The sequence below is a fragment of the Sitophilus oryzae genome, unplaced genomic scaffold (genome assembly GCF_002938485.1).
Source record: "Sitophilus oryzae breed Bouriz unplaced genomic scaffold, Soryzae_2.0 scaffold_1237_pilon_pilon, whole genome shotgun sequence".
Classification (NCBI taxonomy): Eukaryota; Metazoa; Arthropoda; class Insecta; order Coleoptera; family Curculionidae; genus Sitophilus; species Sitophilus oryzae.
In genome coordinates, this window is record NW_022145879.1 from 1,442 (window position 1) to 20,314 (window position 18,873).

The 18,873-nt window shown below is 34.3% G+C and overlaps 1 protein-coding gene across 1 annotated transcript in view; it reads left to right on the forward strand.

The window, feature by feature from the left end:
• The first annotated feature begins 236 nt into the window (after nucleotides 1–236).
• The window catches only part of LOC115874177 (dynein heavy chain 5, axonemal-like), a 35,065-nt gene continuing 16,428 nt past the window's right edge, over nucleotides 237–18,873 (forward strand). Inside the window, 16 exon segments of the mRNA XM_030889279.1 lie at nucleotides 237–405; nucleotides 461–637; nucleotides 4,731–5,001; nucleotides 5,058–5,287; nucleotides 10,234–10,450; nucleotides 10,532–10,850; nucleotides 14,120–14,346; nucleotides 14,402–14,624; nucleotides 14,684–14,733; nucleotides 14,735–14,859; nucleotides 15,042–15,145; nucleotides 15,148–15,234; nucleotides 15,269–15,482; nucleotides 15,532–15,671; nucleotides 15,733–16,029; nucleotides 16,082–16,235. Of these exon segments, the coding sequence (XP_030745139.1) occupies nucleotides 339–405; nucleotides 461–637; nucleotides 4,731–5,001; nucleotides 5,058–5,287; nucleotides 10,234–10,450; nucleotides 10,532–10,850; nucleotides 14,120–14,346; nucleotides 14,402–14,624; nucleotides 14,684–14,733; nucleotides 14,735–14,859; nucleotides 15,042–15,145; nucleotides 15,148–15,234; nucleotides 15,269–15,482; nucleotides 15,532–15,671; nucleotides 15,733–16,029; nucleotides 16,082–16,235 (2,902 nt within the window). The 5' untranslated portion in view covers nucleotides 237–338.

The window sequence follows — 18,873 nt, forward strand, 5'->3', positions numbered from 1 at the left end:
TTTCGAATGTTCTCGTATGTACTACTCCATTCCAGTGGAACTCGATTTTTCTCGAACATTCGAATGAATCATTACGGTATCTATTCTTTAATGCGATGTTAAGGTCATCTGAGACATATAGTTAGGTTAGGTCGAGTCCACACGGGTCCGCAACAATATGCATAAGAAATACTTTCACTTCTTTCTGTTACCTTTTTTACAAATCTGATACAGCTGTTTTCACAAATTCGTAAAAAATGTTTTAGCGAATTATCGAGTCTTATGTAGATAAACGAGTGGGTACAACATACGGTCCACCTGCTGGGAAGACATTAACTATATTTATTGATGACATTAATATGCCGGTAATTAATGACTGGGGAGACCAAATTACCAACGAAATAGTACGTCAACTTATGGAAACTGGCAAGTACATTAAAATTTCAAAAGGAACTTTTATAACGTCTCTCGAAATTTTTAGGAGGCTTTTATAGCTTGGATAAACCAGGCGATTTCTCATATATCGCCGACGTTATGTTGCTGTCAGCTATGATCCATCCTGGAGGTGGTCGAAATGACATACCCCATAGACTTAAAAGACAATATTGTATATTCAATTGCACCTTGCCGAGCATCACTTCTATGGATTTAATCTTTAGTAAATACATATATACAGTTCATACCAAATAAACTTTTAGTTACGTGATTAAGTTTGACCGACACAGCGTTGCCCACTGTTCTATATTTTCTTTTAATCAAAATATTCTAGGAAACAAAAATAAATTAATTATAAATATGTAATCAGTTATTTAATTAAAAGCAATCACTAGTCATACGCTAGAGAGGATATTACAAACTAACATCGAACGGGGAGCACCAGTCAGCGAAGTGGAGGCAAAATGGAAAATTGTGCGAAATGCGCTTCTTCAGACACAAACAGAAGATATTGGCTTTAACAACCACATAAAAAGAAAACCTTGGATGACCAAGGAGATCCTAAAAATAATGCAACAGAGAAGGGAAAAGAAAACAAAGAATAAGCTTAGATACCAAGAGCTCCATAGAATAGTAAGAAGAAAATGCAGGGAAGCAAAAGAACAGTGGCTAGCGGAGAGGTGCAGTGAAATAGAGCAGCTTCAAAAGAAGTATGACTTGTTTAATATGCACAAAAAGATCAAAGAAGTGACTTGGAAACATCAAAAAAAGGTACAGCGGACTACTGCGCGACACCCAAAATCAAATCCTCGTGGGCCCTGAGGAAAAGCTGAAACACTGGAAGGATTATGTGGAAAACCTCTTTCGTGATAATAGGCCAAATCAGAGCCCACAGGCAAGCCACATCAATGAGGCGAGCCCTGTTATCACCAAGGACGAGGTACGGCATGCCATCAATCTACAAAAGGATGGTAAAGCAGTAGGACCGGATGAAATCCACGCGGAAACACTAAAACTCCTCACCTATCAAGACGGTGCTGGGCTAACTTACCTTGCTTATGAAGAGTGCAAAGACGAAACTTATGGTTTACTCAAAAACACCAATACAAGCCACTCTTCAAATAAACAATAACATGATTGAACAAGTGTCATCCTTTAGATATCTGGGTGCACTTGTAAATGAAGGGTGTGATCCGAAAAAGGAGATCCTGTCACGGATTGAACAAGCTAGGAGTGCTTTTTTCAGTATGAGGAACCTTTTCATCAGGGTCCCGCCTGTCCTCGACCTACAACTCCGACTGCGAATGCTTCGATGTTATATATTCCCAATTCTCCTCTATGGCTGTGAGAGCTGGACTCTCAGTACGCTTATAGAAGCCCGCATCGAGGCTTTTGAGATGTATTTGTACAGGAGAATACTACGAATATCCTGGGTGGATAGAAAAAGCAACACTGAAGTACTCAGAGCTATGCAGAAGGGCAAAGAACTCCTTACAACTATCAAGGAAAGAAAAATCCAATATATTGGACATATCATGAGAGGAGATAAATACGAAATGCTACGTCTTATAATTGAGGGGAAAATCGAAGGAAAGCGGTCAGTCGGAAGAAGACAGAACTCCTGGCTTAAAGATCTGCGTCGATGGCTTGATCGAACATCAGTCCAAATTTTCAGGGATGCCATCTCCCGAGTCACAATTGCCAATTAGATCGCCAACCTCCGAAGGGAGACGGCGTGCTAAGAAGAAGAATCAGTTATTTTTTATACCAACAAAACTCAACCCTCTTAACAGCACTTAAGGGACATAAAGGGTCATTACAACCGTTTTAAGCTATTTTGTACACTTCGCACTTAAAAAGGTTTTAAAATGTGTGAGGATTGATACGTCTGTCTTCTTGTAAGCCTATAGAATGTAGTGTCCCTCAGGGTTCAGTACTTGGCCCTATTTTGTTTCCGGTGTTTATCAACGACAATGGAAGTCTATGATGATATTAGTTTCACTTGTAGCGACCCAGATGTTACGGCACTATATAATACTATATCCAGTGACTTAAGCACCATTAAATCTTGGTGCGATTCTAATTTCCTATGCCTCAACCTATCAAAAACTAAAGTTATGTTATATAAAAGTACTATACAACCTTTTGTACTTAATAACACCACTATTGACGTCGTGGACTCTGTGAAATTTTTAGGACTTGTTGTAGACAACTCTTAAAAATGGGACTTGCACATCGAAGCTTTATCAAAGAAGCTAAGCGCTGCCTGTTTTGTGCTAAGATCAGTTTCTAAGGAACTTAACATATCAACCTCTAGAATAGTCTATTATGCCCTTTTGAGTCGCGTCGTCGTTATGCGTTTCCATTCTGGGGTACTTGCTGCGCGACTAAATTTGATCGTACTTTCTAACTTCAAAAGAAAGCAGTTCGATATTTATTGGGACTAATCATTAGAACTGACTGCCAGAATTTCTTTAAAAATTTCAAAATACTGACTCTTCCTTCTTTATTCATTTTTGAATCCGTTTGCTAAAAGATCGCGCACACTATACCTACACGGACCGGCACGGACCAGACCAGTAAAATCTACCGGTGAAGGTGACCGTGTTATTTAATAGAGTAGAGCACACTAGACCAGTACCAGCACGTACCGCCACAAGCCACGACCGTCAAAACATGTCGTGTCGGTCAGGGACAAATATGATCGGCAATATTTATGCCTGGTCGTGCTGGTCCGACCTAATGTGCGCACCGGCGAACCAGCACACCTCCACAAACATGCAAATATTGAAGGGTTCGTCAGTATTTCGAGTACGCTAGCTGGCTCAAGTCGCATGATGTAGGTTAGATTTCGTTTATTTTTGTTCCAACCTTTAAATCGTTTTAAATATGAATGAAGAAAAGCTTATTTTACTGGTACAAAAGTATCCAGAGCTGTGCGATACGAGCCAAGCATTTTATATATAGAGACCAAGAAAGAAAAGATGCAATATGGGAGTCGATAGCAAAAAAAATAATCAAATTTGATTTGTGACATTCGAAAATATTGGAAAAACTTTTCTTCGAATCTTTTAATTCAGGAAACAAATGATGAAATTCGCCATATTGCTTTCTCTTTTGATTTATAGGGTGAACCCAAAATCTTCTTTTTTCTTAGCTTCCTTCTCTTCCTCCTCTTCTTCACACAACATGGCTAAAATAATAATTTCTTCCTCTGAACTACTCATTTTCAATACTTCTATGTTGCACGCTCTAGTAGTTGAGCCTTGACAACTGTACTTTTTTCGAAACTCTCGCTTATGTTGCTGGTCTGTGGCGGTAAAGTGTGCGACGTCATGCAGGATGCAGGTTTGTGCTGTGCTGGTCCGTACTGGTCCGTGTAGGTATAGTGTGCGCGATCTTTAATCCGCAAGCACATATCTGCTATTCCCGAAAGACCATCTCACAATTATCCACTTAGGAATGTGGAGCACGATCTTTATCTGCCAACCCCGAGCTAAGAACTAGTTAAATGCTCAATACTGTACAATGCCAAAAAATATACAGTCATTGAATATCAAGTCGCTTTCATTCTTTCCCGCATTTTGCAAAGCTCTGAAATCATACTTGCTGGAGAGGGCCCTATATGCGGTAAACGACTTTTTTGTTGATGTTTAATCATGAACAATTTTGAATTTTAAAATTTTGATCATCTCACACACTGGTTAAAAGTCTAGTATTTAATATTTTAGGACTCTTAAATGATTATATCCATTTACAATTTTCCTATTGTAAAATTTTATTGATAAGCCTTTTGTGTTCTGCAATGTCCATGTATTAATATTAATGTAGTAATTTTAATGACGTAAATTTTTTTTGAATTGTATGATTTGTATTGTATGATATTTTTATTATTTGTTTATTTTTGTGCCTTTGTTTGTTCTTTAAATGCTTTGTCGACGAAGCTATTTTGGCTTTTTGTACAATAAAGCGTTATTTATTATTATAATGAATAATGTTCGACTGCAAGGTCTGCTAGTAAACACTTTTAAGCTTAAAGCATCACAACACTATTTAATACAAAAGTAAAGTGTGAAAACGAACGACAATGTCAGGAAATAATAATTAATAAATGCGGCAAGTTGACATTTTTTACAGCAGAGCTACCACCTGTATCCCCAGCGCGAATTTTAAATTCCAGTACGGCGCCGGCGTCGAATAAGTCGACGGTTGGTAACAATGAATTTAAAAATCGCGTCCTCGATTACGTAACTAAAAGTTTAATTGGTATGAAATAAATATTTTACTTTATAATCATTAATTTGTTATATATTCAGGACAGATTGGTTGTGGATACTTTTGTATCGAACGGTTTGAGGAAGAAGTCGTTGAATTCATGCCAAAATTAATTCCATTGACTAGACATATTTGGCAGAAAACGAAACAGAAAATGCTGCCAACGCCGGCCAAGTTTCATTACGTTTTTAATCTACGCGATTTATCTAGAATATGGCAAGGAATACTGACAGTTCAAAATTTGGAATGTCGTAATAAAAATATGGCGTTGAAACTTTGGAGACACGAATGTGAACGGGTGATAGCGGATAGGTATTCCCATGAAAATAATTTCTCTACCCATACCTTAACGTATTTCTTTACTAAAGGTTTACTATAATACCCGATAAAGTGTGGTTTGTAAATCTTTTAAAAACTGTAGCAGCCGAAGAACTGGGAGATGATTTTGAAGCTTATCCGGAAGAGGAAACTTTCTGGGTGGATTTTCTTAGGGATCCTCCCGAACCAACTGGTGAAGAGCCAGAAGATTTCTGCTTTGATGCACCAAAAATTTATGAAGAAATTCCCAGTTGGACTTTTCTTAAAGAAAGGCTCTTCGGTATTTTATTTGACTAAATAGGGTCAAGTGGAGATGAATGAGACATTTTTTATTTTTTTGTAGTTATTTTCTTAGTTACAACCATTTAAATACAAAAGTATTTCTTCTTAAAAGGCTTTTGGTGGTAAGGGAACTATTGCAAAAGTAAAAATATACCAAAACTATCTCTATATGGGTCAGTATGCAGAAAAACGGTCTCTTATTTAATTCATAAAATGTCTAAAAATGACACGCTGGGTTAGACAGTCACAAAATGCACGTTTAAAGGCCCTGCTATCGTTTGTATTAAATGCTGGTGGAAATATGCGACTAGAAGGATAAAAATTAAACATAGAATTTTTTTAATAGTGTAATTCTAATAAAGAAATCTAAACTAATAAAATACACCTGCATATAAAATCAATCATCAAAATATAGTCTATAAAATGAATAACTTTGAATTTTGACCGTTATTTTTTACCAACATGGCAAATATAAAATCCCACTGTCAAAAAAGTTACTGATATTCTTTAAATTGAGTGCCTGAACGAATCAGACAGGTAACTCTTTTTACTTTCGTGAAATAGAAAAGGAAAATAATAAAACAAGTGACAGTTCTTCCTCTTCTTGCAAGAATCAACACGAAATGCCATAATTGTCAAAAGTAAAATGTCATCAGCTTTTGACATTTCTAAATATCAGACCAATGCCGTCTCTAATAGAACAGCCTCGGAGTAAGATTTATGACGTCCCGCTAGTTAGATACTATATAATGACAGCGATCTTCATTTCATAGCCATCGCTGACGCCTTTTTGTCGATGATATTTTATTATTTGCAAATATAATTTTTCGAACATTGATACTTGCAAAATATACATATACCTTTTGTGAATGCAAATAATAATACATCACTATTAGTAGATATTGCATGTTTTTTGTTAAATTAGGTCGATTTTGAAACCTCAAAATTTAAAAAATATATTTTACATTTTACCTATTATCTTATGTACCTATTCATTATTTGTATATTGTAAAACATTTGCTGGATTTGTATGGTTCATAGTTTATTTGCCAAAGTATTTATTACAATAAATAGGTATATACAGGGTGTCTTGAATACTATAAGGTCTACTATACTATATAGTATGTCTACTATACTATAAGTGAACTATACTTGCACTTATTTCTGGGACACCCTGTATATTGCATTTATTAACTGTATATTATGTATATTTCATGTAAACTATATCATTCTTAAAATACAAACCAAAAATACGAGGAATAATTATGTTTTCCATGTATTCTACAACATATTTATTAATCCGTAGTATCTAACTAGCGTGACGTCATAAATCCCGCTCCGAGGCTGTTCTATTAGAGACGGCATTGCGTCAGCATGGCCGCAAGTTGCTAACCTAATAAAATTAACACTAGAAAAGCCCGCGGGAACTGTCAAATTCAAAGTTATTCGTTTCACAGACTATACAGTAAAATTACCCCGCAAAATATTTATAAACTGAAAGTGTAAAAATATTATATTAAATTTAAAAAAAAACACTTCTGTCGTGTGGAACGGTACCTGGGGTAGCTTTTCATCTAATCGTTTTTGATAAAGTTCTTTAACACTTTGATGGTCTAGGCTTGATATATTGTATTTAGATTTACTTCTTCTGTTTTTTCATCGTCGTGTTTATTGGTTGGTTTGACACCTTTCCATGGAAATATAATTTTCGCTTTTATCAAATAGTGGTCGCTACCACAAGTCGGTCCTCTGTATGCTCTAACATCTTCTGTTATTAATTTGGTCTTCTGACGTATTAGGATGTAGTCTATGAGTGGTCTTAACTTTTTGGTTTGGTTTGGATGTTCGAAAAAACCATTTAAGATCTTCAATTGATTGTGGTCTGATAAAGCGATTGAAGTGATTTAAGCTTCAGCAATCAACTGTACTATATTCAATCACAGTTTTGTTGTTGAGACCATTGGCGTTCAGTAATTCCTTTAAGTAGCCTAAAGTATGTCGAATTGGAACACTTGGGAACAACGAAGATACATCAAAGGAGACCAATATTTCACCGTCTTGTAATGCTATGCTTTTAATTTTGTTAATGAAATCTCTATTGTTTTTAACTGACAAAGAGGATCATACCCACAGCACATGCTTTCCTAGACCATGTACCGTAACCCATCTACTACTACTACTACTACTACTGCCATTACTCGCTGACTAGTATTTGACACGTATCATTAGATGGTTACGCAAGTCGTTTTTTTCCATGAGCTTTTCTGTGACTGAAAAGCCCGATGCGTGATGTTATCTCTCTTCGGCACTCCATACCTTCAAAAAGAAGTCTGTTATTGTTTGCCTCTTTACTTTTTTGGTTGTCGTTGTTAACTGGTTTACAATTCTCACTCCATTGCGTTCTATTCTACGCTGCTTCCTCCCACTGATTATTCTGCATGCTTATCACCTTTAATTTTTCATGGAAAACATCCTTGTATCTTTTGGTTTCCTCTTACCCTCTACGTACTAAGTTCACCGTAAAGAAGATTTCGGTACGGGTTTCTTACATCCTGCATACGTGGCCAGCCCATCTTTATCGAGATTTACTAATCATGACTTCAGCGCTCTTGCAGCTTGCTTTTTCAAAGACTGATACGTTTGAGACACGGTGGTACCATTTGGTTCTTAACAGTTGATAAGGTGTCTGTTGCAACTTGTTAAATGCGCTCGTGTGCCGGCGGTACGGCACCGAGCATCCCGGTTTCGCTTCCATATAACATGGTGGGGATTATTACTGTCGGGTTATTACTGACTTAGGACTCAAGTCATGATTGTAGAAAACCCTGTCTTTTAATTTCCAGAATGCTTTTGAGGCGCTGCTAATTCTGTGCTGAATTTCAGAGTCGATATTTGCCTTTTCCGAAATCAAACTGCTGAGGTAATTAAATTCCGATATATTTAATAGTTCCTCCGGTTTTTATAGCGCTGTTATGATTTTCTGGGGGAGTGCACATGGTTTTTGTTTTATCGATGTTCGGCTTAAGTCCCAAAGCCTATTATGCCCAGGTATATGTGTTCAGCATTTCCTGTATTGCTGCTGCAGCATAACCTTCGAGCGCAGTCATTAGCGTATTTGAGTTCTGTGATGAATTTTATGTGTTTTTACCCTGAGTCTTTTATTTTGAACAGACCGCTGTCATACCTGTATATAACTTACCCAATCCTCGCTCCTGCAGTTTGCTGTCCACTATAATAGAGAGCCATGAATATGTTGAATAGAACTTATAAGGGTTTTCTACTGTTCAGCACTTTTCCCGCAGGTTGGAGGACTGGATGGAGAATATGGAATCACGGTACAGCGGTTGGTGCGAAAGTCCGTTTGCCATTCTGGGAGGATTTTTTCTATATGTGGGTGAAGTCTGATTGACATAATTTTTACGAGAACTTTTCCTCCTATAGCCAGTATTGAAATTCCTCGGTAGCTTCCGCAATCTGATGCACTTCCTTTGTTCTTAAATATATTCACTATATTCGCGTTGGGAAAGTCCTGAGATACCTCTCCACTTTCCCATAATATGACATCAAAGAGAGACTTAAGATGACCAATAAGTTCTTTAATTTAATAATTCTTAGAATCAGCGTCACAGCCAGTCGATTTATTTTTTTAAGTTGTTTTATGGAGGCTTTTATTTCCTGTTCCGTTATTGGGATATCTAATACATCGATGCTGTTATACTAAGGTATTGTGTTTAGTAGCACATAGTATAGGGGATGTTGTCTTGGTTAAGGATATGGCTGTGATGCTCTTTCCAGCGATTATTGATTTGCTCTTCCTCTTTAGAAGTTCGCCATTTTATGCCTTGATTGGACAGCTTACGTTCTTAGTTGGGCCGTATACTTCTTTTACAGCCTCGAAGAATTTACGATAATCTTTTTGTGATCACCAGTTATCCTTTAGTTGGCGCAGGTTTCTTCGAAGCATGTTGTTGGCTGCTTTAAAGTTGTCCACCAGCCTTGGATTTTGTGGATTTGCAGTGATTGTTTGATGTGCTATATGCTTTTGTTGAACTGCGTCTTTGATCTGGGATGTTTTCAGGTATCTTTAAACTTGTCTTTCAGCTTGAAACATGTATTGGTGATGTAAAGATAGTACTCTGTGCATGTTGTTAGCAACCATTATTTACGTTTCCATTCCATGGTACAATGTCTAAATATTTCTTGCTGATTACATGACATTCAGTGCTAGCAAAATGATTCGTTCTTGCTTTGGAATTCGTTGAAGATCATTTTGTAGATCTTGGTAAAATGTATCCTTATCCTCAACTTTAGTGTCTAGGGTGGGAGCGTAGACACTGATGATATTGACGTAAGTTTTATCTGATATGGGGTACCTTAGGGTCATGAGACGTTCGGAGACCCCTTATGGGTACTTCTGTTAAACTGGTGGTGATTTCGTTTTTGACTACAATGCCTACGTCATGAATTCTAGAGTGTGTTGTAGGGTGACCTTTCCAAAAGAAGGTGTAATGCTTCTCAGTCAGACTATCTTCATCTGCAAAGCGGGTTTGGCTAAGAGCGGCTTGCCAACGTAACCCATCTACGGTCGCGATGACAGGAGTCGGCCCCTTACTACTTCGTACTGATGTCACACGACAAAAGATTGGTAGTTAGTTTCAAAAGTTTTAAGCCTCAAAACGAGACAATGGATTTGTAATATTAGTTTTTCCATGATTCATCACACAAAGATTAAACAAACTATGGGGACGATCTCCTAACAAGAAAGCTGACCGAATATGAGTTTCTAGTAGTTTTATTTGAATGTCCCATTTTTTACCTAAATATTGCCTCTGTCATTTTTATACTACTTGACTCTATTTGTTTCATAACTAATAAACCCATACAATTTTTAAACATTGTGTGACCATAGAAAACTAATTAATGTTTCTTATTATGTTATTTTAGCATTCATGGCTGAATATAATGAAGCTGTACGCGGTTCTCCAATGGACCTGGTATTTTTCCACGATGCCATGGTGAATTTAATGATAATATCAAGAGTTATTCGAACTCCTCGCGGCAATGCTTTATTAGTAGGAGTTGGTGGATCAGGAAAACAGAGTTTAACAAGACTTTCATCTTTCATAGCTAACTACAAAAGTTTCCAAATTCAATTAACCAGGTAATAATTAATGCATATACTTATTTTTGTCGTTAGGTTGTAATATATATATTTATAGATTACTTTATATATTTATTTTAGAACATATAATGTGAATAACTTAATGGAAGACATGAAAGGGCTTTATAGGGTGGGAGGATTGGAAGGACGCGGAATGACATTTATTTTTACAGACAACGAAATAAAAGACGAGACATTTTTGGAGAGCATTAACAATATTTTAAGTTCAGGCGAAATTGCTAATCTGTTCGCCAAAGACGAGTTGGACGAAATCCAATCCGAATTGATTCCGATAATGAAAAAATTCAACCAGAAGCGCCCTCCGACTGTAGATAACCTGTATGACTTTTTTATTACGAGATCTAGACAAAACCTCCATGTTGTTTTATGCTTTTCACCTGTGAACTTTTAGTTTATTTACTGTCAGTAAACCATAATAATTCTTATTTTTACACTTTTCGATGTCGTCTGTTGAAATCGTATATTTTTATCATATACATACATAAAAAAAAAAAAAAAAAAAATTTCCAAAAAAACATGTGCCATCTCTCGTAGGGAGAGTCCTCACGTAAAAATAAGATTTATTTTTCATAACAACATAGGTCCGATTATACTTTGTTTCGTAGCTACAGGTGCTAGAATTTTCTTCCAAATATTGAGTTGAATGAAATTTGAGGTAAAAAGTCAGGGACGTGCATATGAGTTATCAATGGAATATTTTTTAAACACACAAAAAAAAGGTATCTCTTGATGTTTTGTGAATTCGACCTCCTTGATGAGATAAACGCAATTTTATTCATCATAAATAATAAAATTAAAAGAAAAAGAAAATTAATAAATATATATTTTACCTAATTTATTATTAAATATTATTATATTGGATTATTATTACTATTAGTCCAGCCTACAGCAATTTCAAATAAAAAATAATGGTATTTAGATAATTACAAAAAACCTATTTATAAAATGTTTTAACACCCTGTAACTCTAAAACTATGCATTTCCATACCATGTTTATGAGCCCTTTTTTTTCATATTTTTTGATGAAGAATCAATATACTTATTTAAAACTTTCACAAGTTAGGTTAAAAGGTTAGGTTGCTGGGGTTTGGGATCATGTTTGATCCCTCACTCGGAGGGCCCATTGCGATACCCTGTTATTGTTGTACAAACCTTCTCTCAAATTTCTCATTCCCGCTCTTTAGAGTTCCATATGTCGCTGATGTTGGCTTCTGCTGCTTCCTCTAGTTCCCCTTCCTCTAGCTTCCTCAAAAAGCTTTGTCCTAAAGTTTAAAGCGTCGGTATTCAGTACCGGACAGTGGTACAGCAAGTGCTCTATGGTTTCTTCTGCGGTACTCGTTGTTGAAAACTTTCCATCTCACGAGGTTTACCCCCGTGGGACAGTTTCCAGTGACGACACCTACAATTATGCGTACTAGGTCCTTTTTAGAACTTTCGCAAGTTAATGATATCTTTGAATAAGAAGACTAAGGAAGACATGTATCATGCATACAGGCTCAGGTGGGGATCCTTGACAGCTCTGTTCACAAAACATCCCCCTTTAGAACTTTTTCTTTAATGACCATAAGCGGGAGTAAAAGCTCAACCGCCCGAACAAACACTAGAGGCGCCACCGGTCATCAAATGGTGTAAAAATTGCGAAAATTTAATCATCTAATTTTGACACAAGGGGTCGCGTGTAACTTTCTGTATTTCAATTTTTAATTCATTTGTTTTAACTGTATTCTTCTATTCTTAAGACTTTGTTGTATTTGTGAATATAATGTTTTCTTAGTATAAATTTGCATTATAGTAATTTTAATTATATTATATACATATTATGTAAATTTAATTAAATTACTTTATTCTTAAGAGCAATGTTTAAATTTCATCTTGATAACAAAAAAACATAAAAAATTAGTTATTGTCAAAAGTAGTTAAAATCATGTTAAATATTAAAATTTACAAGATAATTAAATAATATAAAAAAAAAAAAAAAAAAACATATATATAAATGTTTAATGTCGATACGGTATACTGGTCTAAAACAAAAGTGCCGTTATATTTTTCAGTTTTCGTTGTCAACCGCGGAAGTTTCAGTGATTATAGTGTTGTCGGATATTTTTATTTGTGGAATAGAAATATTGCGTTTGGGTTGCAAAACTAAAAGTGGAAGTTTTATTGCAAATAAAAAAAAAAAAACATTTTACTTTTTTCATACCTACGACAAATATACATACACATATATTGAAATTTTATAATTCGTTTTATTTAAAAATGTTAGAAAACAAGCTTGTAATCCTGTATTGGTAATGTATTCCATTTAAATGTAATATATTGCTACAATTAAAAAATGCAAATTTAAAAAATATATTAAAAATACAGGCATTAATTGAAATTTTTTTAAAATTTCAATTAAAACACGAGAGGCGCTTTATTTACTTCCATTTCTTAACGTGGCAGACGAAATTCTAAAGGGGGATGTTTGTGGTTGTTTTGTTGAATTTGGATTTGAAATTTTGTGGATTTGTCAGTCTTTAAGGAGCTTATTTTATGTTATTTATTATTCTCTACTGATAGTTGTATAAAAATTGAAACAATCTAGGATGATTGTGTATAAATTAATAGTGACACTATTGCTATTTATCGAAAAAGACTCAAAAATAGTTGGTTGTGTAGCGTTCGGTAGATATCGGCAAAAATCAAGTGAAATAATGGAACAACTTAGTAAGTGACTATATAATATACATACGTGTAGTAAACCGATCATTTATGAAAATTCACTTAAATTAACTAAATTATATATATTTTCTTGCATTTAGCTTTATTTATTACTTGTCAAGATTAGATGTCAAAAAAAAAGAATTTAGATACGTCAATTTGATTTTCCAGATTTACCTGCTTCATTAGCGTATCGGATGTTTGTGGTAATAAATACTTATTATAACTTATCTATTTTATTAGAATTATATTTTATAACCGTTTAAACCTTTAATTATTCAACGTAAAATAAAACAACAAATTATTGAGTCTACCCACCATCATAGTTTTATTTTTAAATAAAATTAGAACGACACTGATAAACCGGAATTTAAAGTCGGCCATATTTATTTGAGGTATTACATCGCCCCGATTGTACCTCAGATTTTGATATGCTCCTTGTAGTCTTCTTATTCAAAGAATCATATTAATTTTTTAAGGGTCGCTATTAAAGTTGGATCAAGACAAATTCATCAGCTTGCGTTTATCTTATCAGTAATGGCCAGAAATGGACAAATAACTTTTGTCTTGTTAACAACACTGTTTCTCTAACTAGAGAAAAAAGTCAGTGGCGTACAATGCTTTTTAGAAAAATATTCCAGTAATAACCGATGTGCACGTCGCTGGTGAATATGTCGACACTTTTACACCTTTAAAATATGCTGCATTTATGATAACTTTTACCCCAATTTCTTTCGAAACGCTAAAAGTACTTGGAAGAAAATTATAATAAATCGAAAAATATTAAACTTTAACGCCTGTAGCTATGAAACAAAGCAGAATCGGACCTATGTTGATATGAAAAATAAATCTTATCTTCCTACGAAAGATGGCACATGTTTTTTGAAACACCATATATAAAACTAATTTTTCAAATTAAACACACTTTAAAATATGTTTGGATTGTAGGTAGGAGAGAAGTTTCGTAGCAGGGCTCTCAAATTTCCCGGGTTAATTTCCGGTTGCACGATCAATTGGTTCCAAAAATGGCCTCAAGACGCTTTAGAAGAAGTATCTGAACATTTTTTGACACAATACGATGTTGTATCAACTCCCGAAGTAAAAAGGGAACTTATTTTGATTATGGCTGAAGTTCACGATGGAGTATCGGATTATTGTGAGAAATATTATGACAAGTTGGTTTTGTTAATGTGTAGTTTACTCCTTACTTATTCGTCTTGTGTAATATAGATTCAGACGGAGAACCTACGTGACACCAAAAACTTTTATATCGTATTTAGCTGCCTATAAAGAACTTTATAAGAAAAAAGTTGACAACATAGATATGTTGGCGATGAGAATGAAAACTGGACTTTCCAAGTTAGTTGAAGCGCAGGCTAGTGTTGATATTTTAAGGCAAGAGTTAGCAGTCAAAGAGCAAGAAATGACAGTCGCCACGGAAGCAGCTGAAAAAGTATTTGTCATCTGATAAATTAAAAATAGATACCTAGTTATCGTTTTATTATGTTATAGGTATTAAATGAAGTACTTGCTGCAAGTGAAATAGCAAACAAAATTAAAGAGGCTTCTGATGGTTAAAGAAAGGGCTGAAAACTTAGTAGAATTGATCAGCGTTGACCAAAAAGAGGCAGAACAGAAGCTGCTGGCGGCAAAACCCGCTTTAGATGCCGCTGAAGCTGCTCTTTTGGTATTTTTCTATGCTGTTTTGTTAATACATTAATTTATAATACCGGCATGATCGAATAAGAACGGCGTCATCGATGGCTATGAAATGAAGACCGCTGTCATTTTACCTGTAAAATTATATGAGAAATGTCATCGATCGTGTTTCAACAACTGGACGCCGTTTTTATTCGATCGACATATTTTATAATTAAAGCCGCTGATATAGCAACCGTCCGAAAGCTAGGAAAGCCACCATATTTAATTTTGTTAATTATGGATGCAGTGCTTATATATTTTAAGAAACAGAAATAAATTAAAAAACAAAAAAAAACGATTTTGAAAAAAATTTCTTACTTCCATCATGGACCGATTCTCTAAAGTATTTTATTTATAAATGTGTTTTAAGTGATGGTTAAATATTATATACTTCAGGTTATGGCAGATACGAACTTTTTGAAGAATCTCCAGAATTATCCGAAAGATACAATTAATGCTGAGATTGTTGACTTACTTCAGCCATACTTAACTCATCCTTTGTATACATACGAGGCTGCGAAAACAGCTTGTGGTAACGTAGCCGGTTTAATTGCTTGGACTATAGCTATGTCTGCTTTCTTTGAAGTTAACAGGGAAGTATTGCCACTAAGGTAAATCATTTTATTAAACAATTTACTCTCTGATAGATACATTTTTTTAGGCTAACTTGACTATTCAACAAGCTAAATTATCCAAGGCTCAAGAAGAATTAGAGGCAGCTATGGAATTGCTTGCTACTAAAGAAGCAGAAGTAAGAGAATGTCAAAAACAGTATGATGAGGCTATGGCATTCAAACAAGTAACGTTCTGTTCAGTAAACACATGTTTCCATTGTTTTCAAATCTATTATTTGTATTAAGGAAATATTTGAAGCTGCGATGAAAGTTAAAAATAAAATGGATGCTGCAACGGCGCTTATCGATGGGTTAGCAGGAGAACGAATCCGATGGACTGAGCAGTTGGCGCAATTTAAGGCCGAAACCGAACGCCTAATTGGCGATGTCGTTTTACTGACTGGTTTCTTAGGTTATACTGGTCCTTTCAATCAAGAATTTAGATCTGTTATGCAACAGAACTGGCTTGATTCTTTAATTAGAAGAAAAATACCAGTTACTCTAAGTATAAATATTATAGATAGCTTAACGGATATGGCAACTGTACGATCAAATATATTACAGTAATTATGATTTTATTATGCAATATTTTTAGATCGGTGAGTGGAATTTGCAAGGATTACCAACAGACGAACTTTCGATACAAAATGGCATTATTGTTACAACGGCTTCTAGATTTCCACTTTTAATCGATCCACAAAGTCAAGGAAAAGCTTGGATAAAGATGAAGAAAAACAAAATAAGCAATAGTGTCCTCTTTAGTCACAAATATTTTTTTTTTTGGTTTTTGAAATATTTATAACTAAAGAGGCTATGAGAAATTGCTGGAAATTAATTTCAAGTTTGTAGAACGGCCGCTCGATCAAAATTTTGATAGTCTTAGCAGGGGGGTGACAGTGAAATAGGAAAATTGGAAACAGTCGTTAGTGTCATTCCTGTTATTCTCCTCACGACAAGTATGGCCGCCTAGACAAGGACAGCATTGTTTTTGTTTAACTATTGTCTAACTTCACAGTTTAGAATTGACAGATTTGAGAAACAACTTCAGATTTGTTCTAGACAAGTAGAAAATATTCGACGCCATTTTAATTCATTCCGTTTAGTTTCGTTTTCGTTTTGGAAGTTCAATTAATATTTCGGCTGAAATTTATAAATATAAAAATTAATAAAGTATATAAAATATATATTACATGAAAATCCCCGAGAAAATGACGTTTCTGCGGTAGTAGGTATGTCCCATGTATATGAAAAATTGGTAGTAAATAAACACTGTTTTTACATTTTTTAGATGCAAGAAAATATTGTTATAATCTCTTTGATCGGCGATTTTTTGAAAATGGAAGCAATTTACAACAAGGTAAGATCATTTTTAACTACAGCCAACATTAGTTATCTTCCAGTATGTGCGATTTATTGTCAATAATGCAATAAATCGGACTGATAATCTGATTATGTTATCCGACTAAAGTTCTTTTGATTTATAAGCCATGTCTCTGGGAATAATGGACACTTTTTTAAACAGTATGTTGCCTATTGATATTTTACATTGTTAATTTTAGTATAAAAAAACTTGTTTTCTGTTTTCAGGTTTAGTATAAGGCTCCCGTTTTCATGTTCCTGTGTCCGTTTTCTGTCGTTGAAGTCTGCAGTGTGTTTATTTACAAAATACTGTAAGTCATGCTTATTCCTTAACTAATTTACGTTAAAAGTGCATATAATTAACTAATTGATATTGAAACAATACAATCCTCTATATTTTATATTTATTTAGTCACGTTGTTCCATATTTCAAACAAATATATGTGAATAAATTATTTTTGGTTTATTTATGAAAGAAAAATACAAAATACATTTGAACTGAAAGAGGACCCTCCATTGAATAACCGGAAACGGAAATGAAAATTAAGCCATCATGTCAATCTGTCAATTGGAAAATTAGTTCTCCAGACGACAACGAAGGCTTTCGGTGGCGTATCGTGTTTCCGCGATTTAACACAGAGTTGACACTTCTTTCTAGTTAATTACTATATGAGTCTTAGTAGCGTTTTTTCTCTTTTGAAGAAAGGCATTTTTATAAAAGCAGTCAAAAGATAAAAAATGATGCTGAGACTATCAAAATGTTGATATAATAACTTTGATTTAAAAAAAGATATTAAGATGCGGTTTTTGAAAAAAAAACGCGTAATGTTTGTTAAACGTCTTTAGCGTAACCCTTACCGTCTACGTTCAAAAGCTTATATTTATTTTTTATGTGGTATAATGATAGAGTGTAGAGGTAAGGAAAAATATCTTCGTGCATTAAAAAATGGTCAAAAAAGGGACTTAAGATGGCGTTGCTGTAGCAAAAACCTAAAATGGAAAACAAAAAACAGGAAATGATTCAAAAGAGATAAATATTTTCATGTCGCCTGAATTATCGATTTTTTTTCAGCAGCAATATACTGGGCCTCTAATATATAAACATAATTGTTTTATATTCTAAAAAATAAAAATAAAGTTTTTTTTGGTTAATGTTTGTTATGTTATTTTTATTCTCTTATCTATGGTTACTTTTCATTTTTTTAGATTTTTGCGTTATTAGCGCCACTGTGGTCATTTGGTGAACCATTATTCTTCCCATTTTGTGACCACTTTTTCAATAAAAGTCCCATAAGAGATATTTCTCCTCATCCTACACTCCATAGGTATAATCCTTGCATATGAATTTTTAAAGTAGCTCAACCTAAGACGTTTATGGATGTAAAGCACCAGATGGCGGGCGTATTTCACAGTCTTACTACAGAAAAATATTTTTGTTACTCTATGAATAAACATTGATATAAAAAAAAAAAAAACAAAGAGAAAATAAAAATCGATAATTTTCGGACTGTGCCAATCGGTTACTAATCGACCAGATACTTTTGTCTATTAGATATGCTATAAAAGCTGGTAATTATTCAATTCGACCATTGTAAATACCCGACAAATTCCGCAAGACCGACGAGGCCGATGTTTCTCACTGATAAGAAAAAAAAATTGTTTGTTTGGGTATTTTCCGAGATATTTTTTCTTTCTGAATGCACATTTTAAAGTATTTTATATTCTTTGTCGGCTTGATCTATTATACTGGTCGCACGTATCGTAGTTCTGTTTCTTCTAGTTTTAAAAAATGTTCTGTTTCTTTGTAGTTGTAGTTGTAGTGTAAAACTAATTTTAATTAAAAAATCTAAATTAATTTTATTAGTTTAATTATAATGTTTAGTGTAGAATACCAGAATTAGTTTAGTAGTGTTTTATAGATTATTATTTTGTAAGTTAAGTAGTAGGATGAATTGAAGGGATAATTTGGTTATTTTTCTTTTGTTTGAGTAGTGGTAAGTTTGATCATTTTTTCAGTGTAAAGTAGAA